General features: G+C 39.7%; 2 protein-coding genes across 4 annotated transcripts in view; both read right to left on the bottom strand.

The window, feature by feature from the left end:
• Positions 1–24,694, bottom strand: part of LOC5571895 (1-phosphatidylinositol 4,5-bisphosphate phosphodiesterase) — a 365,353-nt gene extending 340,659 nt beyond the window's left edge. For 2 of the 3 annotated variants that reach the window (XR_002501399.1, XM_001653754.2), the window contains exon 1: positions 23,549–24,694. The gene's annotated coding sequence lies outside the window, so the exon portion shown is untranslated. The remainder of the gene's footprint in view (positions 1–23,548) is intronic. The other variant, XM_021850418.1, reaches the window with a different exon arrangement.
• Positions 3,532–5,443, bottom strand: LOC5571893 (microfibril-associated glycoprotein 4). Its single transcript, XM_001653753.2, has 4 exons — positions 4,682–5,443; positions 4,510–4,608; positions 3,841–4,443; positions 3,532–3,778 (listed from the first exon to the last, which is right to left on the bottom strand). Exons 1-4 carry the CDS (start codon positions 4,807–4,809, stop codon positions 3,664–3,666), a joined length of 945 nt encoding a protein of 314 aa, XP_001653803.1. The 5' UTR covers positions 4,810–5,443; the 3' UTR covers positions 3,532–3,663.
• Positions 24,695–26,879: the final 2,185 nt, after the last annotated feature.

Genomic DNA, 26,879 nt, shown 5'->3' with positions numbered 1-26,879 from the left:
AGTTTTCTTCTGACTGTTTTTTAGAGTTACATTTGACCCATTCGGCAACTTGTTCGGTTGTTTCTTGTTCGACGGTACCTGGAATAATCGACTCTGTCTCCGTTGACGACTGTGTTTCAGGAATGGTGACGTTAGAGCATTCAGACTTAGTTTCCATGGCTCGGAATAGCGCTATTTCTTTCTTCTGCCTTTTTATAGTCTCGTCCTTTTTCACTAATGCTTCCTCTAGTTTCTCCACGGTGGCCGTAAGAGCTGTCACTTTCCGGATCAAATCTTCAATTGTTCCGTTTTGCTGCACTGTCTCCAGTCTATCTCCGACACCTCTGTTTTGGAGTTGGCGTTCCATCTCTTCTATTCGTCGCTCTTTCATCTTTGTGTCAGACTGCAGTTTCTGGACCTTCGCTGTTAAATCGGCAATTTCCTTGTCTTTACTGGCATTAACTACTCCGGTATATGCGGTACTGCAACTACTAGCAGATTGACGGGATTCATATTCACGGCGGGCCTGGGGGTATGATATGCCCATGTCCACACGAATGTGCTGAATTTCGCATTCTCTAACGTACGCGGGGCATTTTCTACTCGACACTGAATGATCGTCGCTCTGGCAGATCTTGCAGAAAGCAGCTTCAAGACATGGCGTTCGATTGCGTTCAATAGCGGATTGCGGGTTACTACTGCCAGCTGATACTGTTGGTTCTTCAGTTAAATCTGGAGCTGTGGTTACGATCCTGTCCTCCGGATGCACCTTGCTGCATTTCCCACATATGCGATGAGGCTCTCGACATCGCTTGCCCGTATGCCCGTACTCCCAGCAACGGAAACAAAGCATGGGAGCAGGGTAAAAATTGCGCGTTTTACATCGATTCCAACCGAAGTCAATGTGCGGGGGGATTACCGTACCACATATTGTGAGAATCACCGTTGGTGTGTTTTCCAGCTCCCCAATTGCGTTTTTGCGTTTGATCCTGCGGACTTCCTTAACACCTTGCGCAGATAATTGACTTTGCAAGTACTCCTCCGTAAGACCAATGGTGTCGTAGTTAGACACCACGCATTTTCGCTGGTTCAAAGTATCGTGTTCGTTGATTCGAATCGATGTTCCGTCGGCCAATTTCGTCATGCGACGCAAGCTGTCAGCCTGCGCCTTGCTCCGGACCTTGAGGACATATGCTATTCCTTTGTTCTCCTTGTACGCGCCGTCGATTGGTCCATTGATAAATTTCTCCACGGATAGACGCAAAAGAAACGGATCCTGTGGAAGCGAGCCGGAAACCGCCTCCATCTTCAAGAACCGTAACCCTCCCGACGTTCCAGCATGGTCCATAAAGCTTGGTAGTAAACGTCCAGTGTACTCACCATTGATTTTATTTGATGGACCTGTACCTCCTCCTCCTCCTCCAGGTCCCCCAGGATCCCCCAGAAGGGGTGGGAAACCGTTCGCTAGCGCCATGCTAGCGAACGGGATGACCTTTTGATGTGGTGTATCCTATTTGCACACTTCGGATGATCGTTGGTGATGATATGATGACTTGCACTTCCACAGCAGGCAGTTACGCTTTGGGCCCCGCTAGTCCCAACAAACTTTTCGCAACGTTGAAATTGGCCCCGTAGTTTGGGGAGCACCGAGTCACAATTGTTACCTACAGGCACCGCTCTACTATATCACTACTGTATTGAAACAATAGACTCGCACTCTATTCAGGCAGGTTGAAAAGCACAACCGTACGCTACGAACGATAGCTGTCGACTGAATTTATTTATTTTATATCTTTCTTTTTTATTTATTTATTTTATATCTTTCCAACCATTAAAACCCATCGGATTGTTAGACGGAGTTCATTTTCTCATAAGCGGTTTGGTGCGAGATCAATTGTATTTAATTAAAAAAAAAAAAAACTCTGTATAATTCCGTTTTATTTCTTTTAACTACTCCCAATAAAACAAATATAATCTATTTTGTGATTAAAACTCATTTATCACTTCAAAATATAAGCAAACTAGACTATTTAAAGCGAAATAAAAAAAAATCAAAAAAAAATTTTGGACTTAACCCGTATAGGCCTGAGTGAAAGCGAAAATTCTGAAACCCTCACCGCTCAGAGAACTCTCAACGGATTTTTTGTCAGTTCACTGGCCCACATATCTAGTTTCTATAAGTGGCCAGAGGAACTCGGAAATATTCCTGTGGTCGGAGTTATTCCGGTGGGTCACTGGGTCAAGTCAGGTAAAAAAGGGCTATTTTTTGGGACATGCCATGTTACCTTTATTTATTTGTAATGACAATCATTTTAATTTGCATAAATCATTAAGATCTGACATTCAACATTATAAATGAAGAGTTTTGCACCGTTTAAAATATACCGGATGTGGCCATTCGGACATAATGCCTGGAAAACCCGGCTATAGATTTGTTGGATACTAATTCGTTTCAATTCTCGAGAAGTAGAAATCAAACACAATTGTGCACTAAAATGCATTCCCATAAGCTTGGCACAGATGTTCAGATACAAATTGGCCACTTAATCGTAAGTTTGAGGCGCCCCGGGACCCAAAAATGATCATTTGTAGGATTTATCGTATGCAATACTCATAGTTATCCAATTCAAACGTTTCTCAAAAGGTTTACACTGATGCAATTTTCTTAAAATTCCGTCATGTAGTGGCCACATTATAACCGAATCCGGCAAAAATCTGTGACTTGAAATTTGCCTACCTCCAGGGGCACAAACGCACAGTACCCTTCTCACCCGACCTGACCCAGTGATCCACCGGAATAACTCCGGCCACAAGAATATTCCCGCGTTCCTCTGTCCACTTCTGGAAACTAGATATGTGTGCCAGTATACTGACAAAAAATCATTGGAATCCATTAAGAATTCGCTGAGCGGTGAGGGTTTTAGGATATTTGCTTTCACTCAGGCCTATACGGGTTAAAAAAATCGTTGTTAGAAAAACTTTTTTCCCCAAAATATGCCCAATTTGCAATGTATGGACGACTTTTAGTAAATTTAATTACGAAACTTTTTGCTTAAGGTGATTATAGAACGAAGCCAAACCTCAAATTTTCAAGAGCACAAGACTTGAGAACGAAACAGTGCTCCGCGTAGAAAATCTATCCCATTGGTCCCCACCAGCAAACAAGCAATTTGATTGGTTTTCTACGCGAACTGTTGTCAGATTCTCTCGTCTTGTGCACTTTAAAAATTCAAAATTTGGCTTCGTTTTATAATCACCTTAAGGATGATCAAAATCTGAAATGGCCGTTTTTTTAAATCGACTTTAAAGTTTTGAATCATTGTTTTTTCGGTGTAGAAAATGTTTTTTTATTTTTTCAATATTTTTTTCTAAAACTTCAGGAAATTTCACGACAGTCCCCCATACAACATTTTTTTGTAGGTCTTACCGTTTTCGAGTTATATGGGTTTATAAAAAAAGTAAAAAAAAACTTTGACCCTTTTCAAATGTTAGTCTAGATCGATTTTGAAAATACAAAATATGCAAAGTATCTTAGTTTAACATACTTTTGACATCCAGAAAGTTTCATTGAATTCTGAAAGGGTGCTGCCAATCGCGTGTCGAGTTGGCGTGAAATCCGTCTATAATAGTCTTCGTTTACATTACAGGTAGCAACTTAGCATCATTATTAAATCTGAACTTAATTTAAATCTCTCGAATCATCATCTTTGAAACACGCAGTCCACGATAATAACTATGGAAACTATACCACGTCATTGCATCTACGTCTTTCACATTCCGGTATAATCCATTCAAATTGCTGAAAAAAAATAATGTAGAAAGTTACCCGAGAAGAATGAACTAATACTTCCAGTTTCTTACCAAAAATAGCATCTGGGATACCACCATCCAGATGGTTCAGTTCTAGAACAATGCGCACCAACAAACTCTGAGTCAGCAGTACTGAACGAAAATCCTTTATGTCCAACTAAGGCATTTCCGGCGGTCCCATTGTATCTACCCAATTTAGCCAACTTGTATTTGTCATCTTCACTGCCGATGGCGAACCGAACGTAGTGAGCAAATTTAGCCAATCCATCAAAGTCTTCCAGGTGAACCAAAAGTTCGCACTTCTTTGTTGAGGTCAGTTGGTAGATCTTATCCAGTCCCAACCAAAACTCGCCGTCCAGATCGCCAAAGCCTTCCTTGTAGTCGTCCCAACCCCTGGAGAAGTTCACCGATCCGTCGAATCTGTTCTGAATCACAGTCCAGCCACCACCGTACTGAGCTAGTTCACAGTGGACTTCGAATCCATGGTCACTCAACCAAAAGCGTCCTGAAACTTTCTTTCTAGACTGCTGGCACGACTTCAGGAGCTTTCCTTCCAAATACGCATGCCACAGTTTGGTAGTGTTGGATGGCAGTTTCCGCAGGCTCGTCATGAAGGCAGCGTACAAAGTATCCGTTTGCAGATCCAATACGCTCCTGAGTGTATGGGATTTTTGTTTATTAAAAAAAAACAATCACATAACTACTAAGTCACACATTCACCTGATTTGCTGCGGAAGATTCCGTTCTTTGAGGTCTCGATTGTGTAGCCGGAATTTTCCTTCCTTTTTCGATCCCCCATTGGATTGGAGTTCAAGTAATCTACATAACGAAACGCCGATAGAACGGTTAGTTCAACTGAATCGATATCTTAGTGCAGCCGTTGAGTGCTTACTTCTCTTCCATGAACTTCAACTTTGCCATTAGAAGTTCATAACCGAATCCTGAACATCTTTCATTACTGGCACTGTTGGCCACAGCACCGAGTATTGCTAACACTAGCAGAACAAGTAACTTTGCCATGTTTTCAAATGGACTGAAATCGTGTATGCGTAGTTCTTGCTTAAATATCGACTGTCGAAACACAATGGTACTGAATTCCCGATCAGAAAAGGGTGACAAACGTTTACCATATCTTGGAAATACAGTAGCCGTACCATATATATTTTTTTATAATTCTATAATCTTTCGAAAGACCAAAGTAGTCAATCAACAAAATTGAATGAAAATTCGTTTAGGAAAACAATAGGGTAAAGGCACCAATTTTGGCCAGCCAAAGAGAAAATATATTTGAAATTTATGTGGGAAGCCCTTCTTATACTACAGACATGTCAAAGGCAAGCTTTCAATCAATATTATGTGCGAAAAATATCAGAACTGAGTTGAAACCATTTTTTCGCTTCGAAAACCTCGTTGGCCAATATAAACCTCCAGAACCAGCTTCGGCCAGAGATTTAGCTTCAGTTCTTGAATTGGCCAATTTCATTTATTTCTTATGAGAGTGGCCAAATAACGAGTACCCTGGTCAGATTAGGTGTATGAAAGTTGAAATTATAAGGAATATGAATTATTTTTCTAATGTTGTAGTTAATTCGGACGAGTAAATGAATGTAGCTCTATCATGAGAATGTTATCTACTGAACACAAAAGGTTTCATGTTGATTGGCTAAACCGATGTATAATCCACTATGACTACAACTAGCGTATGGCCAAAACCGGTGCTTCTACTCTATGTGATTGAGTATTTATAGAATATCAAAACAGTAACAAACTACATTGTTACAACATTGAATAACAACCCCAGCTATGCAAATTTTACATCAAGTTTTTATACTTATGAAATAGTTGTGTTGTCTCCAGCTTTCTTGATTTTTTTGGGAATTTCCTAACCTTTTTCTTTACACTAATACATAGAAGTCCTCTCACTATTGCAAACCAATAACGAGCCAAGATATTAGAATGCAGTGCAATATGCGTTTTGTCGTTTGCCTTTATCAATTCTATCTGCTCGGGACATTGGGAAAACCAGTGTGGTCTCGTCTGAACGTATAGATAAGGTGATTCATATTTGCCTCTATTACACATTAGACCATAGTTTCCCGAACTGTGCGTTGCGACCCCCTGGGGGTCGTGAGCTGATTTCTGGTGGGTCGCGAAAAATATATTTAATTCCATACGTTTTCCAGCTTTTTTATAGTGTCCTTGATTTTTGACAGCCGATTTCTTAAAGTTGTTTCATTTATTAAATTCAGCAAATTGATTCAATGATCGATCAGGCATTGAGTCAGTGCCATTTACATCCAAGACTTTTCTGAAACGTAGACAGTGAATGAAAGACGATTTTAAGGAAATTTGAGTATAATAGATTGCCATCTTTAGCACCATTAGCTGTATTGTTTTGCTGAATTTGTTTGAGATGGATGTTTTGGAGTTTCCACGGCGAATCAGAAATTCAGTGTATTTTTAAGTATAAGCGTTCAATTTACTGAACTTCTCAGACAGCAAATTAAATAAAAAATAAGACCGCAAAAGTCTTGAAACAATAAACAAGTTTTGAAGTTACGTATTAAATACTGAATGTGTAAACTTGTTTCGTCATATATTATTATTTGTCCAGTGATACTGGTTGCTATGTTTAGTTTCTAAATTTGATGCAAGATGATATATCATAGATGACTTTAAAATTTGAATCCAGAAAAATAGAAAAATCAATTACATTTGACATATATACTTCAAATTTGTTTGTTTTCATTTTGCAGGTTACGTTACGAAGGTTACGAAGGTCTTGGTGACAATATTTTAATATGTTGGCAGCTGCTTTGGCATACAATTTAGCTCCTTTTGTTCAAATTTTTACGCCACTTTCATGGGTTGGTAGCTGGCTCAGTAATAGCATGCTTGCTTTTTGATCCAAAGTGTTCGACAAAGTAGCCCATGACCTACAAAACCCATTCCTTTTCGATTTTAACCTAGTGAGTCGCGAGCAAGACACTTAAAGCCAAGGTGGGTCGCGTATCCGAAAAGTTTGGGAACCTATGCATCAGACTATAAGGCAAGGCCGTAAGCTTACTACAACCATATTCCATTTATTTACAGCAAGTCAAAGAAAAAAAGAGAGCCGATTTCTCAGAATTTAGTTACATTTGGAGGCATTGATCCTTGCCACACTGTTTTATGTTGTCGTGTTGTTTTCATATTTTCTTGGCTTTACGTCTTAACTGGGAGTTAAACAAACGAAAATCATTAGAAAATTGAGTAAACATGTGATTTTGCCCTAAGCTTAAACATTTGGTACTAAAATTGAGACAGGGTTCTAGGACCCTATTCACTCGGCTTGTGCTTGAATTTACGTTACACCCTTCCAAATGACGATGTACATCACCAGATTTTCAGGTCTCATGTTTTGAAGTACGATACGGAAAACATTTTATCACGATAAATTAATTTACGATCGTTTCAACGAATCTCCGCTTATTTGCTCTACGGAACGACCATAATAAAACATCTGCCCTTCAAACGATTTTTAACGGCTGTTTTGATACTTTCAAGCATCCCACCGCCACTTTTCTCCCATTTTGCGTGGTTTTCTCGAATTTTACTTCTCAGCCAGTGCACTCCCACTATTGGCACCAGAGCAGCTACTAACAACCGGAAACCGGTTCCATAAATCGAGCCGATTAATTGAAATGGAATGAATCAATCGCACGCACACCGCCGAATGTCGAGCTCGACTCCAAGCAAACTATCGCTATTTCTGGACAGGTCGAATAATTTAAATCACTCAGCAAAGTTGGCAACGAAAGTGGAGGGAACAATTTTCTTAAAAGTGTAAACACAGTGCAACCACAGCATGGGCGTAGCTTTTTCGAACGTCTTCAAAGACATTATTCATAAGTTTCTTAAAAAAAGATACTTGTTGACGCTTAACTGTATGGTTAACTGCTTTTATGGCGATTCAAAATTTAAAAATGTTTGAGAATCCAATCTCCCATATGTTCCTTACCATCCTTACCATAAAAAATAGTGTGCTGTGAAATTTTCAGCTTTCTAGTTGGTGATCCCCCACACCTGAGAGAGACTCGCGAAGAGGAAAAATATCAACGTCATATGCAGCCCTGATTCCCCTCTCACGAAACGTCAAATGCAGCCCACCGTTTTTATGGCTGAAAAAGTGAAAAGTGTTGTTTGAAAATTGTTATTGAAAACCTCAGTCAGCGGAGCAGTTTTTCCCAAAGTTGCTGATAAATCTAAACAGCAGATTAATGATATCTTTGAGGATTTGAACGGCTTACGCATAATTGGTATAAACACAAAGTGGAATAAGAAAAAAACTCAGCAATCACAGAAAAAGAAGACCGTCTTTGCGAGTTTCGTCTCAGCCCCACACCAAGAGACTCATTTTCGGAGCCCCCTGGTAGTGGACGCATCTATTGTATTATTTATATTTTACCAAAAAAAAACACAACATTAAACACGTAACATTTAAACAGTTTACATTGAATGGATGAACAGTGATGAGGCATTTATACACTATGAATATATAGGGGGTTTCCCAGTGGAATAAACATTCCTTTTAAGGGAGCCCTATTTCATGATATTTAAAACTAAATTAGGAGAATTTATTTTAATATTGATTAAATATGTGAAAACACGACAGATTGTAAATAAAAGACGACAGAGTGGCAACTGATACGGTTCTACAAAAAATCACTTATACTGGATTTGTAGTGACGTTTTAAACTGGTTTTGAACAACGATCGATTATTCAGAGTTTTTAAACTTTCAGGAAGTGCATTATATTCGGATGGTCCGAAGAAAGAAATTCTCATTAGGCCTAGACAAGTACTGGCTCGTGAGCGCAATAAGTTATTTGCGTAACGAGTATTGTGTTCATGATTAGAAACAGTGAAGCTGAGGTTCTGATGCATATTTGTTTTTTTCAATATATCATACATAAACAAGCATGTTTGGGGCCTTCCTTAGCCGAGTGGTTAGAGTCCGCGGCTACAAAGCAAAGCCATGCTGAAGGTGTCTGGGTTCAATTCCCGGTCGGTCCAGGATTTTTTCGTAATGGAAATTTCCTTGACTTCCCTGGGCATAGAGTATAATCGTACCTGCCACACGATATACGAATGTGAAAATGGCAACTTTGGCATAGAAAGCTCTCAGTTAATAACTGTGGAAGTGCTCATAAGAACACTAAGCTGAGAAGCAGGCTCTGTCCCAGTGGGGACGTTAATGCCAAGAAGAAGAAGAAGAAACAAGCATGTTTGTAACTTACATAAGCCACGTAAAGGAAGGATGTTCTGCGAAACGTTGGAGTAGAGCTGAACAGTGGAAAATAGTTGCGGTAAATGAAAAATGATTTTGAGGCATCTAATCTGCAAAACTTGAATTTTTTGAAGATTTGATTTGCTTGCATGACCGCAAACAATAATGAGGTACAACAGATGTGAGTGGATACAACTGTAATAAAAACTTAACAGTGTATGCTTCGGTACAAATGTTTTCACGCGATGCATTAGACCACAAAGGGAAGCAATTTTATTTCGAAGATGCTCTATATGCTCTTTCCAGGAAAGGGTGGCATCTAATATCAGACCAAGTTATTTGAAATTTTTTACTTTTTCAATCGCCGTTGTTCCCACAATAGGGTTGTTGTGTGATACAATTTTTTTCCTCGGTCAATGAAACAAAATGTATTTTGTTTTTAACAAATTAAGGGAGAGTAAATTTGTATCGAAATATCTTATAAGCAAAAGCATGTCGTGATTGATAAAATCTTTAATGCATGAAGTTTCAAAATGAGGATAAAACAGTGCTGTGTCATCAGCAAACAGCCTTGGAGTGCCCTTCAGTGGCAAGTTTCCAATATCGTTTATGTATAAGAGAAACAAAAGTGGCCCAATGTTACTTCCTTGTGGAACCCCAATGTTAACAGTTTGTAGAGAACTTTGCGCATCTTGTAACATTACGAATTGTTGCCGATCACACAAGTAGGTTCGAATTATCTCATATGCCAACCCTCGTATGCCATAACATTCCAGTTTTTGTAAAAGAATATAATGATTCAACGTGTCAAATGCTTTTTTCAGGTCGATGAATAAGCCACCAACAGTGAATTTATTATCAATTTTTCTGATCAAAAAATCAACAAGCTCTACAATGGCAGTAGACGTACTGCAGTCTTTTCTAAATCCATATTGGAATTTATATAACACATTATATTTGTTCAAAAAATCTGTAATTCTGCTGACAAGCAACTTTTCAAAAACTTCACTAAATACGGACAACGTTGAAATAGGACGATAATTACAAGGATCAGATTTGTCATCGGATTTGAAAATAGGTGTAACTTTAGCAACTTTTAAACAATCTGGATATTTACCTTGTATAAGTATTTGATTGAAGAGTTCCATGAAGATATGTGAAAACTTGTTAGTATTATATTTAATGATACTGGAGGGAAGGTTATCTGGTCCACAGCTTTTCCTGACATTAAGATCATTTAGAATAGAAATGACCTCTGGTACATTAGTTTCTCTTAGAAAAATTGTTTGCTCGACGCGAGTTACAGTGCTCAAAGGATTACGATTATTACTTTTGATTGTTTTAGCAAGCTTTATACCAATGCTGAAAAAAATATTGATTTAAAGGTGGCCCAAAGACAATGTAGGTTTATATGGAAATTACTACGGAGAAATTTTGAGATATGTTCCAAACACGCTAGTACTATAATGTACGTACAAACTTATTATCTCATAGTAAAAACTCATTCTAAGAAGTATATGGGAAATTTGGATTTTCAGCCATTTTTAAAATTTGAATCGCCCTACTGTTCATACAAAACTTTTGCTTAACCTTAGTAAGGAGCCGCATTTCAAAATTCAAATCAATGTAACTTTTGATTGAAATAACCTAGCAATTTGACATTTTCTGACAATTATTTTTTTTTGCGGGAAATTTTGTTTTTGCGGAAACAAAAGTTTTGAATGACCCCTAGGGGAGCTTCCATAAAAAAAGTTACAATACGACCCTAAAATTCAAACAGCTCGCAAAAATCAGTGTGTTGATCGAATTTAGTTCTGTTGGACTTAAAAGAAGGGCAAACATGTCTAATTTCAGAAACCCTCCCGAAGATCCAGATTTGGTCACTGCGGCCACCGGGAACCTGCTACATCTGAAAAAAGTCCCTTTAAGGACCCTTACTTTGACGACCAGTAGTTTTGTAATTAAACAAGTAATCTGAACCATCCTCATATTGTTGAACAGGTATTCACGTGGTCTGTAAATAGAGATTCTCAGATCACTAAGTTATTCATACCCTGTTCCAGAAACCCGGAATATCCGAAAAGTAAGTTTCCATCGCAATTTTGAATATGTAATTCACATCGGTACTATTCGGTTGATGGATATTTGATGGCATACAATTTTTCTGTGATAAGAAACCAATTACCGGCGCACATCCCCTGAAAAAATCAGTCCAGGGTTTCCATGGTCCATGCGGAACTGGTTCCTGGACTCCCGGAAGGTGGCCAATCTGGACAATCCGGTGAATTTACTCGGATTTATGCCCCAAAACCAAATGAATTGTGCCCAATTCTTTACGATTTCTTATGTTCGGATGTATTTTGCCAAAGGAATGTATGGAAGGTTATTGTGGTCCTTTTGGAGCACCGGAATGGCCACCGGGAAACCCGTGATATGGGACCACAAAGTTTTAGCACCAAAAGTAGGCATACGACGGCTCAATCTTCATGATTTTGAATATCTGTGACTCTTCTAGTTCAATTATAGATGAATGCCCACTCTGGCTCATTGTTATCATTGAATTTAGAGAAATACGTGCGTTCTATAGCAAGGTTGGTTTATTACTGACTAAGTTTTTCAATAGTTTATAACGTATAAACAACTTGTTGGTAACCAAGATGGGGAAATAATCAACTGCTCCTACGATTTACCTCTTCACCCCCTCTCAGTTGATGGTCTCCAATCAAATCATCGTCCGTAACGCATTGAAATTAGAAGCTTGAAGGGACTTTGTAAGAATTTCCGCTTCCTGCTTTTTAGTTAGCACGTAGACAAGCTTTACTTTTCCTTCTGCAACGCTTCTCGGATAAAGTGAAACTTGACATCGATATGCTTCACACGTTTTGTTTTCCCTTTCTCTGCCATAGCAATAGTCCCCTGATTGTCCTCGAAGATTTGAACAGGGTATAAACTTGATTCTCGCAAGTCAATTAAAAATCCACAAAGCCAAATTGTTTCACTAACTGCACAACTCATCGCAATGTATTCAGCCTCCGTGGACGACATTGGCACTGCGGGCTGCTTCTTTGATGACCACAGGACAGCAGGGTTGGGAAAAAATCTGAAATTCACTCTACAGTAGTCAAACAAAGCCAATCACAGTCAGCGAAGCCAGTGAAACTCACGCCCATCGCTGCTGTAGGCAAAGAGCCTTGAATATTGCAAAACACCCGTTGCTAAGGGCAACCCAAAATTACTGTAGAAAAATGTTCTATTTCCCGCTGCATTTCCTGCATTTAGAGCCTTCAATGACACTACTGAGTTAGTGAAATTCATGTACCCAATATAGGCTACTTGATGAGATTCACGATTTTAAACTGCTGTAGTGAGAGAGCCACGTGATTTTCGCGAAATTCAAGCCTACTACTATTACCATTCCCAGCACTGCAGGACTGTACAGCCAAATGCCTTGATCAAAAATCTAGACACACATTTGCGATCTAGTTCATCACTAGCGTAGTCAGCGTCAACGAAAATCTAGACTGGCGGTTCTTGCGAGTTTCTCCTGAAGGTCACCTTCGTACTCTTGGTAGCTTGAAGGTAGCGTAGAACTCGTTTAGCATGTTTCCAGTGCTCATCTCTTGAAGCATCTTGAAACCTTGCTGAATATCCGACAATATAGCACAAGTCTGGTCTGGACCCGAGCATCAAGAACATCAAGCTGCCAATCAGTTCACGATATGGATAATTCCCAATTTCACTCATCGGGCGTAGCTGTAATTTCGTTTCAGCGGGCGTACTTGCTGGTCTACAGTTCTCCATCCCGAAACGCAGTAAGTATTTTTCGGATAAGGGCTTCTTGTAAAAGATACATACCACCTTCGTCTCGTTTGATCTTGATGCCCAGAAAATGGTGAAGTTTGTTCATATCTGGCATCTCAAATTCTTCCTTCAAACAAATCTTGATTTAATCTATTATTCGAACATCGGCTGCTATTAAAAGTAAATCGTCCACGTAAATCACGATGTAGACTATCTGCCTGCTCGTTCCACGAACGTATACACAATAGTCATGCCGAGAACGAACAAATCCCATGTTGATAAGAGCTTTGTTGAATCGACCATTCCAGCAGCGAGGTGATTGTTTGAGGCCATTAAAAGATTTCTTCAATATGCAAACTTCATTTGGCTGGCCTTTTACCCCCTCTGAAACTCGCATGTATACTATTTCTTGAAGAACGCCATTTAGAAACGCTGTTTTTACATTCATTTGGTGAATTTTCAGATTGCGATGGACCCAAGGGGTGGATCACTTGTTCAATGCACATCAAATGTACATTCATTTGCATCAAATGCATTTTTTCAACATTGAGATCAAATTAGCCCTGGTGTACTATGGACCAATGCACGAGTTCACTAATTTGACGTTTGAGCGGTGCCGAATTCATTAGTTGCCATGGTCACGTAAATAACACGGCACCGCTCAAACGTCAGATAGTGAACTCGTGCATCGGTCCATAGTGCTATAGCAACGAGACCTTGTTTGTTGTGCATGTTTCAAATGCTTTGTTTCCGATAAACCAATTCTCATAATTCTTATGTTTCCGATATATCATTTCCAATATTTTTGTACTAATCAACCTTATTCCTTTCAGCATATCAAGATGATCATATACGATAAAATTTTTATTTAATTATTCGAGGTCTAATCGATGCCACTAAGCGGTCCTCCGAGGCTTTGAGCAGCACCAACTGAATTGATGGAGCATATCAGTATTCCAACCACTTCATATATGATTTCATGGATGGTATATTTAATACAGGAACAATGAGCTTAACGGAGAGAAGAGGAGAATGATGGCTTGGTAGAAATAAATAGTCTAGAAAACTTCTTCTCGGGGACCCTGGAACCTTTGATATGCATACGGCAGTCTAAATAAGTCACACTTTGCTAACGGCAAGGTGAAATTATTTGGTTTGATACATAAAACTCTGTATCGAGCTCTACAATCAAAATCCGAAGAAAGAGCCATGCATAAATAATATCACGCTCCAAGAGAGGGGGAATTGGCTCATTCTGACCATTCCTACAAACTATTTGAAGATCCCATCCAAGAAGTGTGACAGGGGGCTAACCGTAACATTATTTTGTGGATATTTTGATAAATTAGATACCTACTTTCATCTCAACAGTGTACATTAATATAAAATCCTCATCGGATCTGTTTTCTTCCTGAACAGATAAGGGTTTTCGATAGTGATATGCCACTTTGCAAATATCATTTCCAAATAACAAAACCACTGTCGTCGCGGAAAAGCATTAGAAACTGTGTGTAGTTCTTTCTGAAAATCTATACTAAGTACCCAATTCCGAAAGTGGAGCATCCAGATACGCTCCAGATATGGCAAAGGAATTAGTTGGAGCTCGTCTGAAGCTTCGTTGAAACGCCAACACAGCTGCCGGTCTGCAGTAAGGTTTTTGGGAGTTCCTTTACTACGATCAGCATCGAAAAATAGCACCTTCGCACTGGTTCCGAATAAGTGGGTTGCACCACCCTCTATCAGTCGGGACGAAGGATTATCAAGACCGGTTAGAACACGAGGTATCATTGGCAGTGATTTGTTTAAGGAGTGCAGAAGCTTTTCTTCTTGAGCGCTTCGAAGAATGAGTTTATTTATGTCAAAATGCCAAGACAAGGATAGCAAATAAACATTGGAGCAAGCCATGAACTGCAAATTTGCTGGGTGTGCATTTAAATGCATTTGAATATATGAAATTTATCAGATGCATCAGAAGTGATCCACCCCTTGGATGGACCGCTATCCAACTTTTTACGCTAGCCATAAAAGTACAGGGGGAATTTGATATTTCTTGCCTATAAGTTTTATAGCTCGATCTTAGTAGACTGTGGCTTAAGTTTGTTGATTGAACTGTCAAGAATTTTTACTATTTACATTTTGTTTCAGCTAGGGAGCTTCAATATCTGATTTTAAACATTTTCTTTAAATTACTGCAATTCTTTTTAGAAATCCGAGGAGAACAATGTGGAGCAATGTTAGAAGTTTGGAACGAGTAAATACAGCATTAGAAACAACTATAATCTTCACAGTTGTAGGAATTTTCGAAATAATACTAAATAACATTGTTCATTTGAGTTGAAGCGTCTACACCGATGTTTACATTAAATGGTGTTCAACGGAGCTAATACGGTTCCGTCCACAATTCTGCTCGTCTTTTCTTTGAGATAGCCGTTTGTAAATTTCTCATGGACTCTGCGAATAATAGGAGCCAGCGAAAATCTATTCAAAAACAAATTATCCATTTTTAAACAAATACTAGGAAAATGCGTTTTGAAATGTACAAAAACTTATAAGCGTCGTGATGAACGTACTTTATAAGCCAGTACATGATTGGTTATGCTATGACGAAGCTTAAATTTATGCCCAATCAGAACATTATTGGAATCATCATTTAGAAGCGAGAAGTCTATGCAAAATTATAAGGTTGATTATAGGATCATTTTGAGAAAGAGAGGGGGGGAATTGTGTAGGTGTTCCCCACAGTAAGGCTTAGTTAAAGAAAAAAACAGCAGAGCACCATCGTTGAAAGAAAGTGACCCGCAATCGACATGACTGCGACATAAGCGTCTTTTTAATATCCATGTTCAGGAGAGAAATCAAACACTTTCTAAACCTTTGTCCTCTAAACTCTGCACTAAAGAAACAGACCGTTAAAAATCCGTGGAAAGTCACTCCAAATAAATCATTGCAGCAACTTTCTTTAGTCCCATTCGCATATCCATGTAAATTCTTCCTAGTAAACAGAAATTTATTCTCCAAGTTGCTCATGGTGTACATGATTAATTATTGTTAAATATGTATGCCGTGCAAGTTGCTATTATGCAACGTTTTGACGTAAAATATAAAAAAAGAAATAATTAAATTCAGATGAAGAAATGTTTTTTTTTTAATTTGTAAAATCAAGAATGGATCCTTTTGACGTTTTGATATCACCGTCAAATATTTTCAATACCAGTAAGCTTACTTTGATCCTGCCATAAAACAACTATAGTAATGTTTCCTCATAGTCAACATGCTTCCGCTGCAGGTATCCTTTGGCAACCAAGCGAGCCTTGTAAAGTTCAGGGTTTCCATCTGCATCAGTCTTCAGTGTAAAAACCCATTTAAGCTAGGTATGCTGTTCGGCTCAAGAAAAGTAAATATTTCTGCCCAAGAAATGGTCAAGAAATTTCCTACAGCGAGCTCCATTTGAATTGACATTTCGTTTCAACTGCGTACTGCGATCAAAGAAAAATGCTTTTCTTGAGCATTTCTTGCAAGAAATTTCCCACGCATCGAGATAGGCGATTACTTTTCTGTTGAAGTGCATACTTCGCTTTACTTGGTACTGGTTTCACGGCTTCAGAGCACTTCACTATCGCCCAGATTTGATTTTTCTCCAAGGACCTTAGCTCGTCATGAATAGCCTTCCTCCATTTAGTCTCGTGCGGATGACCATTGACCTCTGCGTAGCTTTTAGGTACCTGTTGAAATTCATTAGCAGCAGAAAGACCTCTATAAGGAGCGATGAAATCAGCAAACCAACCTCGAGTCCTGTGCTCCCGACCACTGGACCTCGGAACATTCTCCTCACAGTTGTTCCCATTCTTCAATTGTGGTAGGAGCGTCGATGCACCTTCAACATCAGTATGGTCTTCTTCAATGTCATCTGTATCTGTAGCATTACCAGGTTCAACTGCTTATAGTCTTTCTACATCGTCTGGCTGAGGGTTGTGGATAACTTCTGGAATTACTAGTTTCGCAAACTCTTCTTCCTCTGGTGTCTTGAATGGGAAACTTGACTCATCAAATTTCACGTCTCGTATAACAACCGAATATTCGTAGCTTACTTACATCTGGTTTCTCGCCGTGCCATCGTTCAGCTGGGGTGCTATTTCCTTTCAGGGCTTCATTTGGGCTTCGATTTGTCGTGTAAACCGCATTCAATACCGCTTCTCCCCACTTAGGTTTTGGTGCACCGAATTCTGCTCTCATTTTCTCTACAATTGTTCGGTTGAATCTCTCTGCAACTCCATTATGTTGAGGGGTGTAGCCAACGGTCGATTCCACTTGAACACCTTGCTGTGTATGCATGTTGCTCGCTCGAAAAATCTGAAGTTTGCAATCTTGTATCCAAACTTCGCCGTCGCCATCGCTTCATACACCTTCAAGTACTCTAAGACTTGACATTTCCGCGTCATCAAATAGACTACAGCAAAATGGGTATAATCGTCGATAAACGACACAACGAACCGGTACCCATCTACTGACCTCGGTGTGATTTGGCCACAGACATCCGTATGAACCCGCTCAAGTGGTATTGTTGTGCTTGGTCTACTGAATGGTAACAGGATCATTTTGCTTTCAGCACAACACTCGCAAAATCCACTTTCACCAAGTCCTTCAACCATTTCATCATGCTTCAGGCGTCGTACGTTCTTGAAGCTTAAATGTCTGAACCGTTTATGCCACAGCTGCAGGTCATCTTGCTTACCTCTCGCTAGCATTGTCGAACTTAGTGTTACACTGAACATCTTCAAATCAAACAGACTTCCACGTAACATCGCCACAGCTATAGGTGCTCCATTTTTGGACAATACTGCTCGATCTGGTTTGAAATCTACTTTTACTCCATCTGTCCGCAAACGGGACAACGACAGCAAATTGAACTTGACTTTCTTACGCATAGCACTTTGCCCAAAGACAATGTCAATCCGTTTCCATCGACGACAACCTTTCCTTTCACCGTACCTTCTTATGTGGCAATCAACTTCTCACCTTCTTTCGCGCTCTCAGTCACCAACGGCTCATCGAATACGCAAAGCTCTTGAAAATAGTCTTCATTTGATGTCATGTGACGACTTGCTCCCGAGTCCAGAATCCATTCAATGCTCGATTCTTTCTTCAGTTCATCTTTTTGTTCTTGGGACAGTACAAGCGCAATTTCTCTATCCAGCGGTGCGGTTGCAACTTGAGCCTTACCATGCCGATTCTTGTTCTTCGGACAAGAGAACTTTTTGTGTCCTACTTCACCACAGACGAAACACGTGTCTTGAAACTTACTTCTTTGCTTGTTTTTCACCGGCTTCGCTGCAAACGCACTTCCTGATCCGTCCGAAACACCAATAACGATTGAACCATTCTCTCTTCCCTATCGTTTCAGCTCTTCAGCCAATAATCGTGCCTTTACAGTGTCCAGTTTCAACTGAGCATCTCCAAGATTCTCCATAGCCGTGGTGACAACATCATACGACGATGGCAGTGAAATGAACAACTGACTTACAGCATCCAACTCCGATACGGTAGCTCCAGCTCCTTTTAACTGACGGATCAACTCATCGAAGCGGCGGAAATGGTCCATTAGCGGTGTTCCTTCTTCCATCTTAAGCGTGGCCAGGGATCTTCGAATATAGGTTTGCGTTGCAAGACTTTTCTTCGCAAACGTATTCGCTAGGGAACTCCACATCTATTTCGCAATATTCTTGTCACACACGTATTCTAGATGCGAATCAGCAATGTACGCCACCAGAAGAGCCTTTGCCTTTTCATCCTTTTCTTGAAAAGCTTGTCGTTGTGCTTCATCCGTGGGTGCATCCTTCGTGAGCATCCCTTTGACTCCGTGAGCTGACATTTGCGTTCCTACTCGGAGCTTCCATACGTCGTATCCCTCGCCAGCAAACTGTACAATTCCAACCTTGGCAGCACTCGACATCCTTGTAACTTCTTCGTAGACTTGTAACGCACTTATCAATCTTGAAAAAATATTCGATACTTGTTTCACCGGCCAAACGTAACTGGGCCCATAACCTTTGTAGAGAAACGTGCGTTTTATAGCAAGGTTGATTTATTACTGACCACGGCATAAAAATTAACAAGGCAGGCTCTTCACTGATGTAAATATTAAGTTTGATTGTAAACATGTGACGTCACTCCTAACGTACCATATACTAGGGTGGGGCTTATTTCCAAAAATCTTCCGTAGTCAGGATTTACAAAGTGGCAAATGATCATCGGTCCTGTAGTAGATAAATGTTTGTTGGTAAACATGAAGCAATAACTCACAGTAACAACACATGATTAGCAAATTTTAGCGTGTGTGAAAATAAATCGAAGCATGCTAAAACGTCCAGGACAGAGCGAAAGGAATAACTTGGGGTCGTTTGTTGAAAAATATTACAGAGAGCGTTTGTATATTATTTGGGCATTGGTATTGTATTCGGGTCAATACGGATGGCATGACGAGTAAAGAGTGAGAGTTTTGGCGCGAAATTATCCGGTGGTTCGGCCTTGGATGATTAGCAATGTCACAATGTTAAGTATGGTAAGCGATCAACGAGAGAAACGTAGCAAAAGAGAGCGTATGAACTACAACGTACTGAGGAGGCTTATGTGAGAACGCATGCGCGGATGTGTTGATGAAGTTCGCTTCGTCAGCGAGAGCGAATGTCGAGAATGTAGTGGAAAAAGAGACCGTTTATACTGCGACCTCCTCGCGTCGGAGAGCAATCAGATTAGCTTCGGAAGATTGACTCTAATAAATACGAGAGAAAAACGAACAAAAAAAAAAACGTCGAAGGTACTACGACGGCACGGGAAGATCATTCTGTTGACGAAAGTTTACATGATCGGACGTGCTTTGTTCGATGTCGAGGTTTTTCGACAGCAGCATAAATTAAGTAATGGCGAAAAGTGAAATTTGATTTCGAAAAGAAAAGTAGTTACGACAGGTCCCAAAATAACATCCTGTGAAAAAATGAGAATTTTTGGTGAAGGTTTAGAGGTGGCGCAAAGGGCGTATGTGCAGTTTTCCCGTTTTAGTGAACTCTGTAAAATTTTGGTATGCTTTTCAGCTTGTTTTGGTGATTTTAGGGCCATTAAGGGCAAAAAATCACCTCATAATTGCGATATCTCCACTACTTTAGATGATATTTAACGAAATATATTTTATGCATGCGATTTTTGGCCTTTCAATAGGTTACGCTAACTGATTACTATGAACCCGAATAAGCATATGAATAGCTGAGGAGGATTCCTATGCTAGTAGAATGGAACAAAGAGCAAAGAAGGATGAGAGAAAGAACAAAGAACACAGAAGAGTGTAAGGTGGGATGTGTTAAACAGGTGGAAGGGTGAAACTAGTAATATCTTGAGTGTAACTGAGAAATCTGGAAAAATCTCGATTTTATGCAATGGAGAAAAGTTCCAGTAGAAAACAATGATTATATTGATTTTTTTTTAATATTACCTACTTCAGAAATATTTCGAAATATTTTTTTCTTCAAGTTGGGGAAGAGCACCAATTTTTTACCCATCTCTAGTTTTCGACCCATGCAAACGATTTTAGATTACTCTTTATGGAAAAATTGTAGTAACGGCTAAAATGTCCTCAAATCCATGCGAAGATTCAACATTATTCTGCTGGTAGATATAGATAAATGCATGTCCATAAATACACTCTACTGCTTTAGTTCAATGATCGTTCGGTTGTTTTTTTTTTCTTGAATGTTGATAGCAATTTATCGAAAGAGACCGTTGTAAAATATACATCCTGGAAATTCAGCCTCACGCAGTATTTATTAAATTCATAAGAAATTTATGTAAGCATTTATATATACATAGGACATCCTGTAAATATTCTTTCATGTAGCTCTGTCGCAATTCCTAAAAAACATATTTCAGAACTGTGAAGACTTAATTTTGGTTTTATTCGAGAGGTTTTCTATCTGAAGTGCTTTATCTCTTGCACCCTTTAGAAGCTCGTGCACTAATTTGAATTTTGACTACTGATTTTTTCCTTCTGATGTTGTTTATATACATCGATTTTGAATACAGGTGTAAAACAATTTATTAAACTTCTACTGCATTTTCGTTTGTCCGAAGTTATGTTGAAGGTGTTGTGGCGAAAGTGAAGTATTGGAAGCCCAAACGTAATTAATTGCTGAAATGGCATCATAATCAAGAAATTCCAGTGGGAATTCTAAAAGGAAGTATTATTACTAGAGAGCAGAAATCGTTTATGGATTTACCTAATAACGATAAGCGGGATCTAAATCCGTATACCTAAGAAATGAATCTAAACCCTTCCACTTCATATGAAACGCCTTCTATTTGTATGAAGTGTTAGGATTTTGAGCCTGTATGGATTTAGGACACCCTCTGCAATTTCTTTCAGATTATAGGAACAATTGCTGGAGTTATATCAACCGAATATTCTAAAATGCTAAATTAGTGTTAAACTTGCATATAGTCACATCTCATACATCCAACCGAGGTTCCGCAAGTCATTTTAATTTTAATATCATTAGTTACACCCTCCTACCTGTTTAACCCACTCCACCTTACATTCTTCTGTGTTCTTTGTTCTTTCTCTCATTCTTCTTTGCTCTTTGTTCCATTCTTCTAGCATACGAATCCTCCCCAGCTATTCATATGCTTATTCGGGTCCATAGTAATCAGTCAGCGTAACCTATTCAAAGGCCAAAAATCGCATGCATAAAATATATTTCGTCAAATATCATCTAAAGGAGTGGAGATATCACAATTTTGAGGTGATTTTTTGCCCTTAATGGCCCTAAAATCACCAAAACAAACTGAAAACCATATCAAAATTTTTCAGAGTTCTCTAAAATGGGAAAACTGCACTTACGCCCTTTGCGCCACCTCTAAACCTTCGCCGAAAATTCTCATTTTTTTCACAGGATGTTATTTTGGGACCGATGATCATTTTCCACTTTGTAAATCCTGGCTACGGAAGATTTTTGGAAATAAGCCCCACCCTAATCATATACCTTCCGGACCACTAGATCATTTTTTTCGCAAATTTGTTCGAGGTAGATAGGAATAACTTCGTCAAGTAGCTGTCAGTTTTCGGAATATATCACCTTCTTAAATATAGTACACCGTGTTACTGACTAAGTTTTTCAATAGTTGATAACGTATAAACAACTTGTTGGTAACCAAGGTGGGGATATAATCAACTGCTCCTACGATTTACCTCTTCACGAAATAACCCAGGAATGGCCACCGGAGATACCCGTGTTGTGCGATATTTAGGTTTTTGTACCAAAACTAGGCTCATTCTTCATGATTTTGAATACCTGTAACTCTTCTAGTTCAATTATTGATGAGTCACCACTTTGGTTCTTCTGGACCACCGAAATAACCTAGGAATGACCACAGCAAACACTCGCATTGTGAGACATTTCAGTTTTTGTACCAAAACTAGGCATTGTGACTGTACCTAGGGCAATACGCAAATATTGCTTCCTATTTTTTTTCTTGGTCAACGGACACCAATTGGCAGTGTTATGTCCGTCTTTTCTGGTACTTAGTCTAAACACAGACGCCCTACAAGACATTCACACAGACCTGGGAATCAATACATAAGCCGAGATCAACAGCTTTACTTCCCTTTCCCCGACGGCATCGACTGGAATTGATACCCGACCGATTGGGATGAGAGGCATTAATGCTTACCACTACTGCACCGACGCCGCTACGCGAATATTTAAACATTTTGTTCAATGGATCATTGAAGGTAACTTTTTTGGCACTCACCGCTTCGAAACCACCCAGTATATGGCATTGTGACAGAATTGCTGTTCCATCAAACACACAAGACTATGGTGGAGCTATCTATGTTTTTCATAGCAGCCGTTTTGGTTATTAGAATACTTCATAAAACAGAGTTGGTTATGTATACCGTCAACGTACCAGTACCCGCTCATGTTCCAGTAGCCCGCTCACGAGCTTAAAAAGTAAGGTAATTTGAGTAAATAAACAAAACAATGTTTACAGTATGATTCAATTTGTCGATTTGAACAGTATAGCGGCTGTAGTTTTCGAGTTAACTTATTGCAAACTTATCTTTTTTCAGTGTGAGCGGACTACTGGAACATGAGCGGATACTTTTGCACTGATGGTACATTCATTTATTCCAAACAAACTATTTTTTCGATCTATTAATTTAAACTTATAATTTACGGAAAATCAATTTTCCGGTTGAGCACATTTTTTTTTTGTCAGAACCCAAAACTGTTTTTGTTAATTTTTTGGGCTAACCAAAGGGGCATCGGCCCTCCCTGATCTCTTCTGCGTACGCTTATGGTATATTGCACAGCCCTCTAATCAGCGCGTTGGCAATATATTTTTTTCGATTGTTTATTTGTACCGATATGCCCCCGCGCGCACGATGAATTTAGCCTCACAACTAAAGATAACAGAGTAGGCGCGAAAACGGACTTGAGCAAGAGCAAAACGAACGATGCCGGCAAAATTTGTTTACCTTCTTCTGTTTTTTCTCTCTTTTCGGATTTGCTGTTTGACTCTGTTTCATTTCTCGCGCCACCCTCCTCCCTCTCCCCCTGACGACGACGACGACCTTATACAGAAGACGCTGTGTGCATGGATGAGGAAACACAGAATCAACGAGAGTAAATATTTGTTAACTTACCTTGAAATTGCTTAAATAGCGTGCGTTCAGGAGAGAAAGAAATTTTCTGGCTGGCTTCGCCGAATCTGATTGGGAATTATTTTCCTCCGCGTTCCGTTCGGCACCCAAGCAGGCAACGCCTCAGGGTGACGTTGAACTCCCTCTTGTAGGCTGACAGAGGCAACCGGTAGCAGTAGTAGGCGTTGGGTGGTGGAAAGCAATGATGTGGTGTTTAAATTCCAACCCACCAATAATAACAATAATGAATCAATTTTCAATTAAGTTCTTTCGGGGATTTTCGTTCTCTCCTGCTTGCTCTCACAGGATGACTACTGCAACCGACGAAATTTCCACTTACACACACGGCTACACGGGTCACACGGTGGAAAACGAACACCCTGAAAATCGCCTCTTGACTTGAAGTTTTCCTTCCTCTATGCTTTCTTCTCAGGTTTTCCCGCACGCACTTCTACCACACAAACACAGACATAGACCACACCACCTCTGTAAGATTCTCTAGTGAACTTGGAGCAGTGTTGCTTCCCGACTGACGAAGGAAAACTCACACTTCCCAAAAATTTTCGCGATTGGGAAAATACACCACCCTTCTTCCTTTGGCTCCGCAATTAGGCTTGCAAAATTTTCACGATCCACCCGTTTATTCGCTATTGAACGTAACTTTCCGATGCTCGATCGACACACCTGGATAATGAATGCACTTGCAAATCACAAAACCGCAACACCTGAAGTTTTACATTCCGCGTTCAGAAGCAAACCTCGACAAAGGGGTATCTAGTAGGCTAGTCGCCACCGAATTTGCATCACCTTTCTGCTGCACCGACATTTTCGCGACAAATTCCCCAAATTCGATATGTGGATTTCAGTAGGCCATTCAAGGCTTGCTGTTCGAATAATCGAGGATCACTCCCGGAGTGGTTTCCGCCGGACCACTTTGGACAGGGGCTTTTTTCTTGGCTCTTCTTCGCTGGGTCAGCAGCAGGTTAGATATCGGTAAGTACACCAAGTTGCACGGGCCCAGGCTGATTCGATTCTGACACCGCGAGACGGGACCACTACGGATACAACTCAACAACTCCGGTTTGACTTTCGCGTCAGGGCTCAAGTATACTGGCTACGATACGGAGCTGCCTACTAAAACAGTGAGCGATAAAACGGCACACTAAGCAGCACTCTCCAATGCCGACCGACGACGAGACGACCACGACGACTACGGCTATCAGGAGGTTGTGCCTGTCGTTATACGCAAAAGTGTCCCATGTTACTGGATGTGCAAGCGAGAAAAATGAGTTTGAAAATATCAACCCATATATTGGCCATGTTCGTTTTCTGCTATGGCAGATTATTCAGGAATACGGTTTACGGGACTGACAAGATTGATCAAGCCGACGATGGAGCAAATGATGTACGTAGTCCGAGTATCATGGACACTCTCGAGCCCATTTGAATTCTGCAGAGGATTACGGCAAGGCGATTGTCTTCCGTGTTTACTGTTCAAAATTGATTTAGAAGGTGTTATATGAAGAGCGGGGATAGACACAAGTGGTACGATTTTCAGGAAGTTTTTTTTCAGTTACTTGATCTTGCCGACGATATTGATATCATTGCCCAGAACTTTGAGACGATGGTGGATACGCACATAGCATAAGCATAAGTATAGATGTTCGTACAATTCGTAGTTGCTACTCCGTGATTTACCAGACCAATCGAAATCGCACAGAGAATTAATGAATGGGGCTCGGGACTAGCGAACCATTTTCAATGTGCACAATTCGAGAGTTCAATTTTCAAAAAGTCAATAACGACGCTGGCCACGACCTTACGGTAATCGGGGAAGGGAAGGAATATTGGTGTGACAACCATTGTTACTAGAGACCGAGATCACCATGATTGTCACAGGAGAGAGATTTAGTGGTAAGGGATAAAAAGTTACATGTTCAGGATTTACCTTGGTGAGTAATGTGATCCATGCAACCTGTACCTGTAAAGTGTTATAAAATTACTCGAATCAAAAATGTTCCGTCATATTTGATGGCAGACTATACAATAGTTTATGTAAAAATATAAAAGAAGCAATAGTGCAACGCCGTTATTTGTAATGACAAACCGTTCACAGCTTTTGGATAAACTCATAAAAAGGTTCAATAGGATGAGCATGCAAAAATATGCTAAACGTTGCACTATATTTTCCCTAATTAATTCGTTACAATCTTTAGATGGTGAACTCTCAGCTCATGTCTTTGCAGGCATCGATAACGGGAAAGAAATTTTAGGAAGCAGACAACATAACTCAGAAACCTTCTTCTCCTAACTATCCAACCAGCCGACATAAACAAGGCCCTCACCCTATACCCAGTCAACATTTTGGTTGGTATAACTTTTGTTATACATCATTCTATATGAATCATTTCAATCCTATAGAATGCATGAAAAGGCTATATACCTACCAAAGTGGAGGCTATATATGTACTTGGCACGACTTTTTCAGACTTTCTGCGACCAGATATACGATGCCATAAAATTTGGATGCAAATAAAAACAAAGTTCTCAACAAGTCTCAAACACGGGACCTTTGGATATGGAATCGGACACCTTACCACTGTACCATCAGAGGTTTTATATCTGAAGAGTGATTATATGCCAATATGTATGCATGTTTCATGCACAGCGACATTTGCTTTGTTGTTCTTTGAGGCCCATCGTCAGCAGATACCAAGTTTGGGTGACAATTTTTGCTAAGCTATTGCGATTTCATATGACGCTTTCTAGATTGATATATGATCTGTCAGTTTATACAACTTCACGCGATTCTAAGTTGCACTATATACGACATGTTTTGCTGTCAACATAGATTGTCGTTTATGAATTGCATTGGGGATTTATATACAACTTGTGTTGACATTGATAACGCCTCATTTGGAATGTTGTGCGATTTTGATTTTTGACGCACGAATATGTGATTTTGGATGCACATTCGTATACGATACGTGGTTCACTGGGTATGTTTGAAACAGCATACTTCAATAATGAATTAGTTTTATCGCGAGCACATTGCATTCCTTCTCTTGCCGAAGACTAGCATCCGCGCCACATCCCCACAATCGGTAGCTCTTCATCAATGAAATTAGGGGTTTTTATTCACTTGAAGCTGTTTTCTCCGCAAAAAAACATGAGCTTACGATTGGTGACCGCGACGCAGTTCAGCTTATATTAGGGTAAATTGCCAATTATTGCACGGTTAAGGAAGCAGCGTCTGTAATTTGATTGTCAAATCTGGCAGAAACCCTTAAACTTAAACTAAATTCTGCTCAAAACTAGAAAATATATTCGGCAA

The sequence above is a fragment of the Aedes aegypti genome, chromosome 3 (assembly GCF_002204515.2).
Source record: "Aedes aegypti strain LVP_AGWG chromosome 3, AaegL5.0 Primary Assembly, whole genome shotgun sequence".
Taxonomy (NCBI): domain Eukaryota; kingdom Metazoa; phylum Arthropoda; class Insecta; order Diptera; family Culicidae; genus Aedes; species Aedes aegypti.
This window is presented reverse-complemented; position numbering and strand designations above follow the sequence as displayed.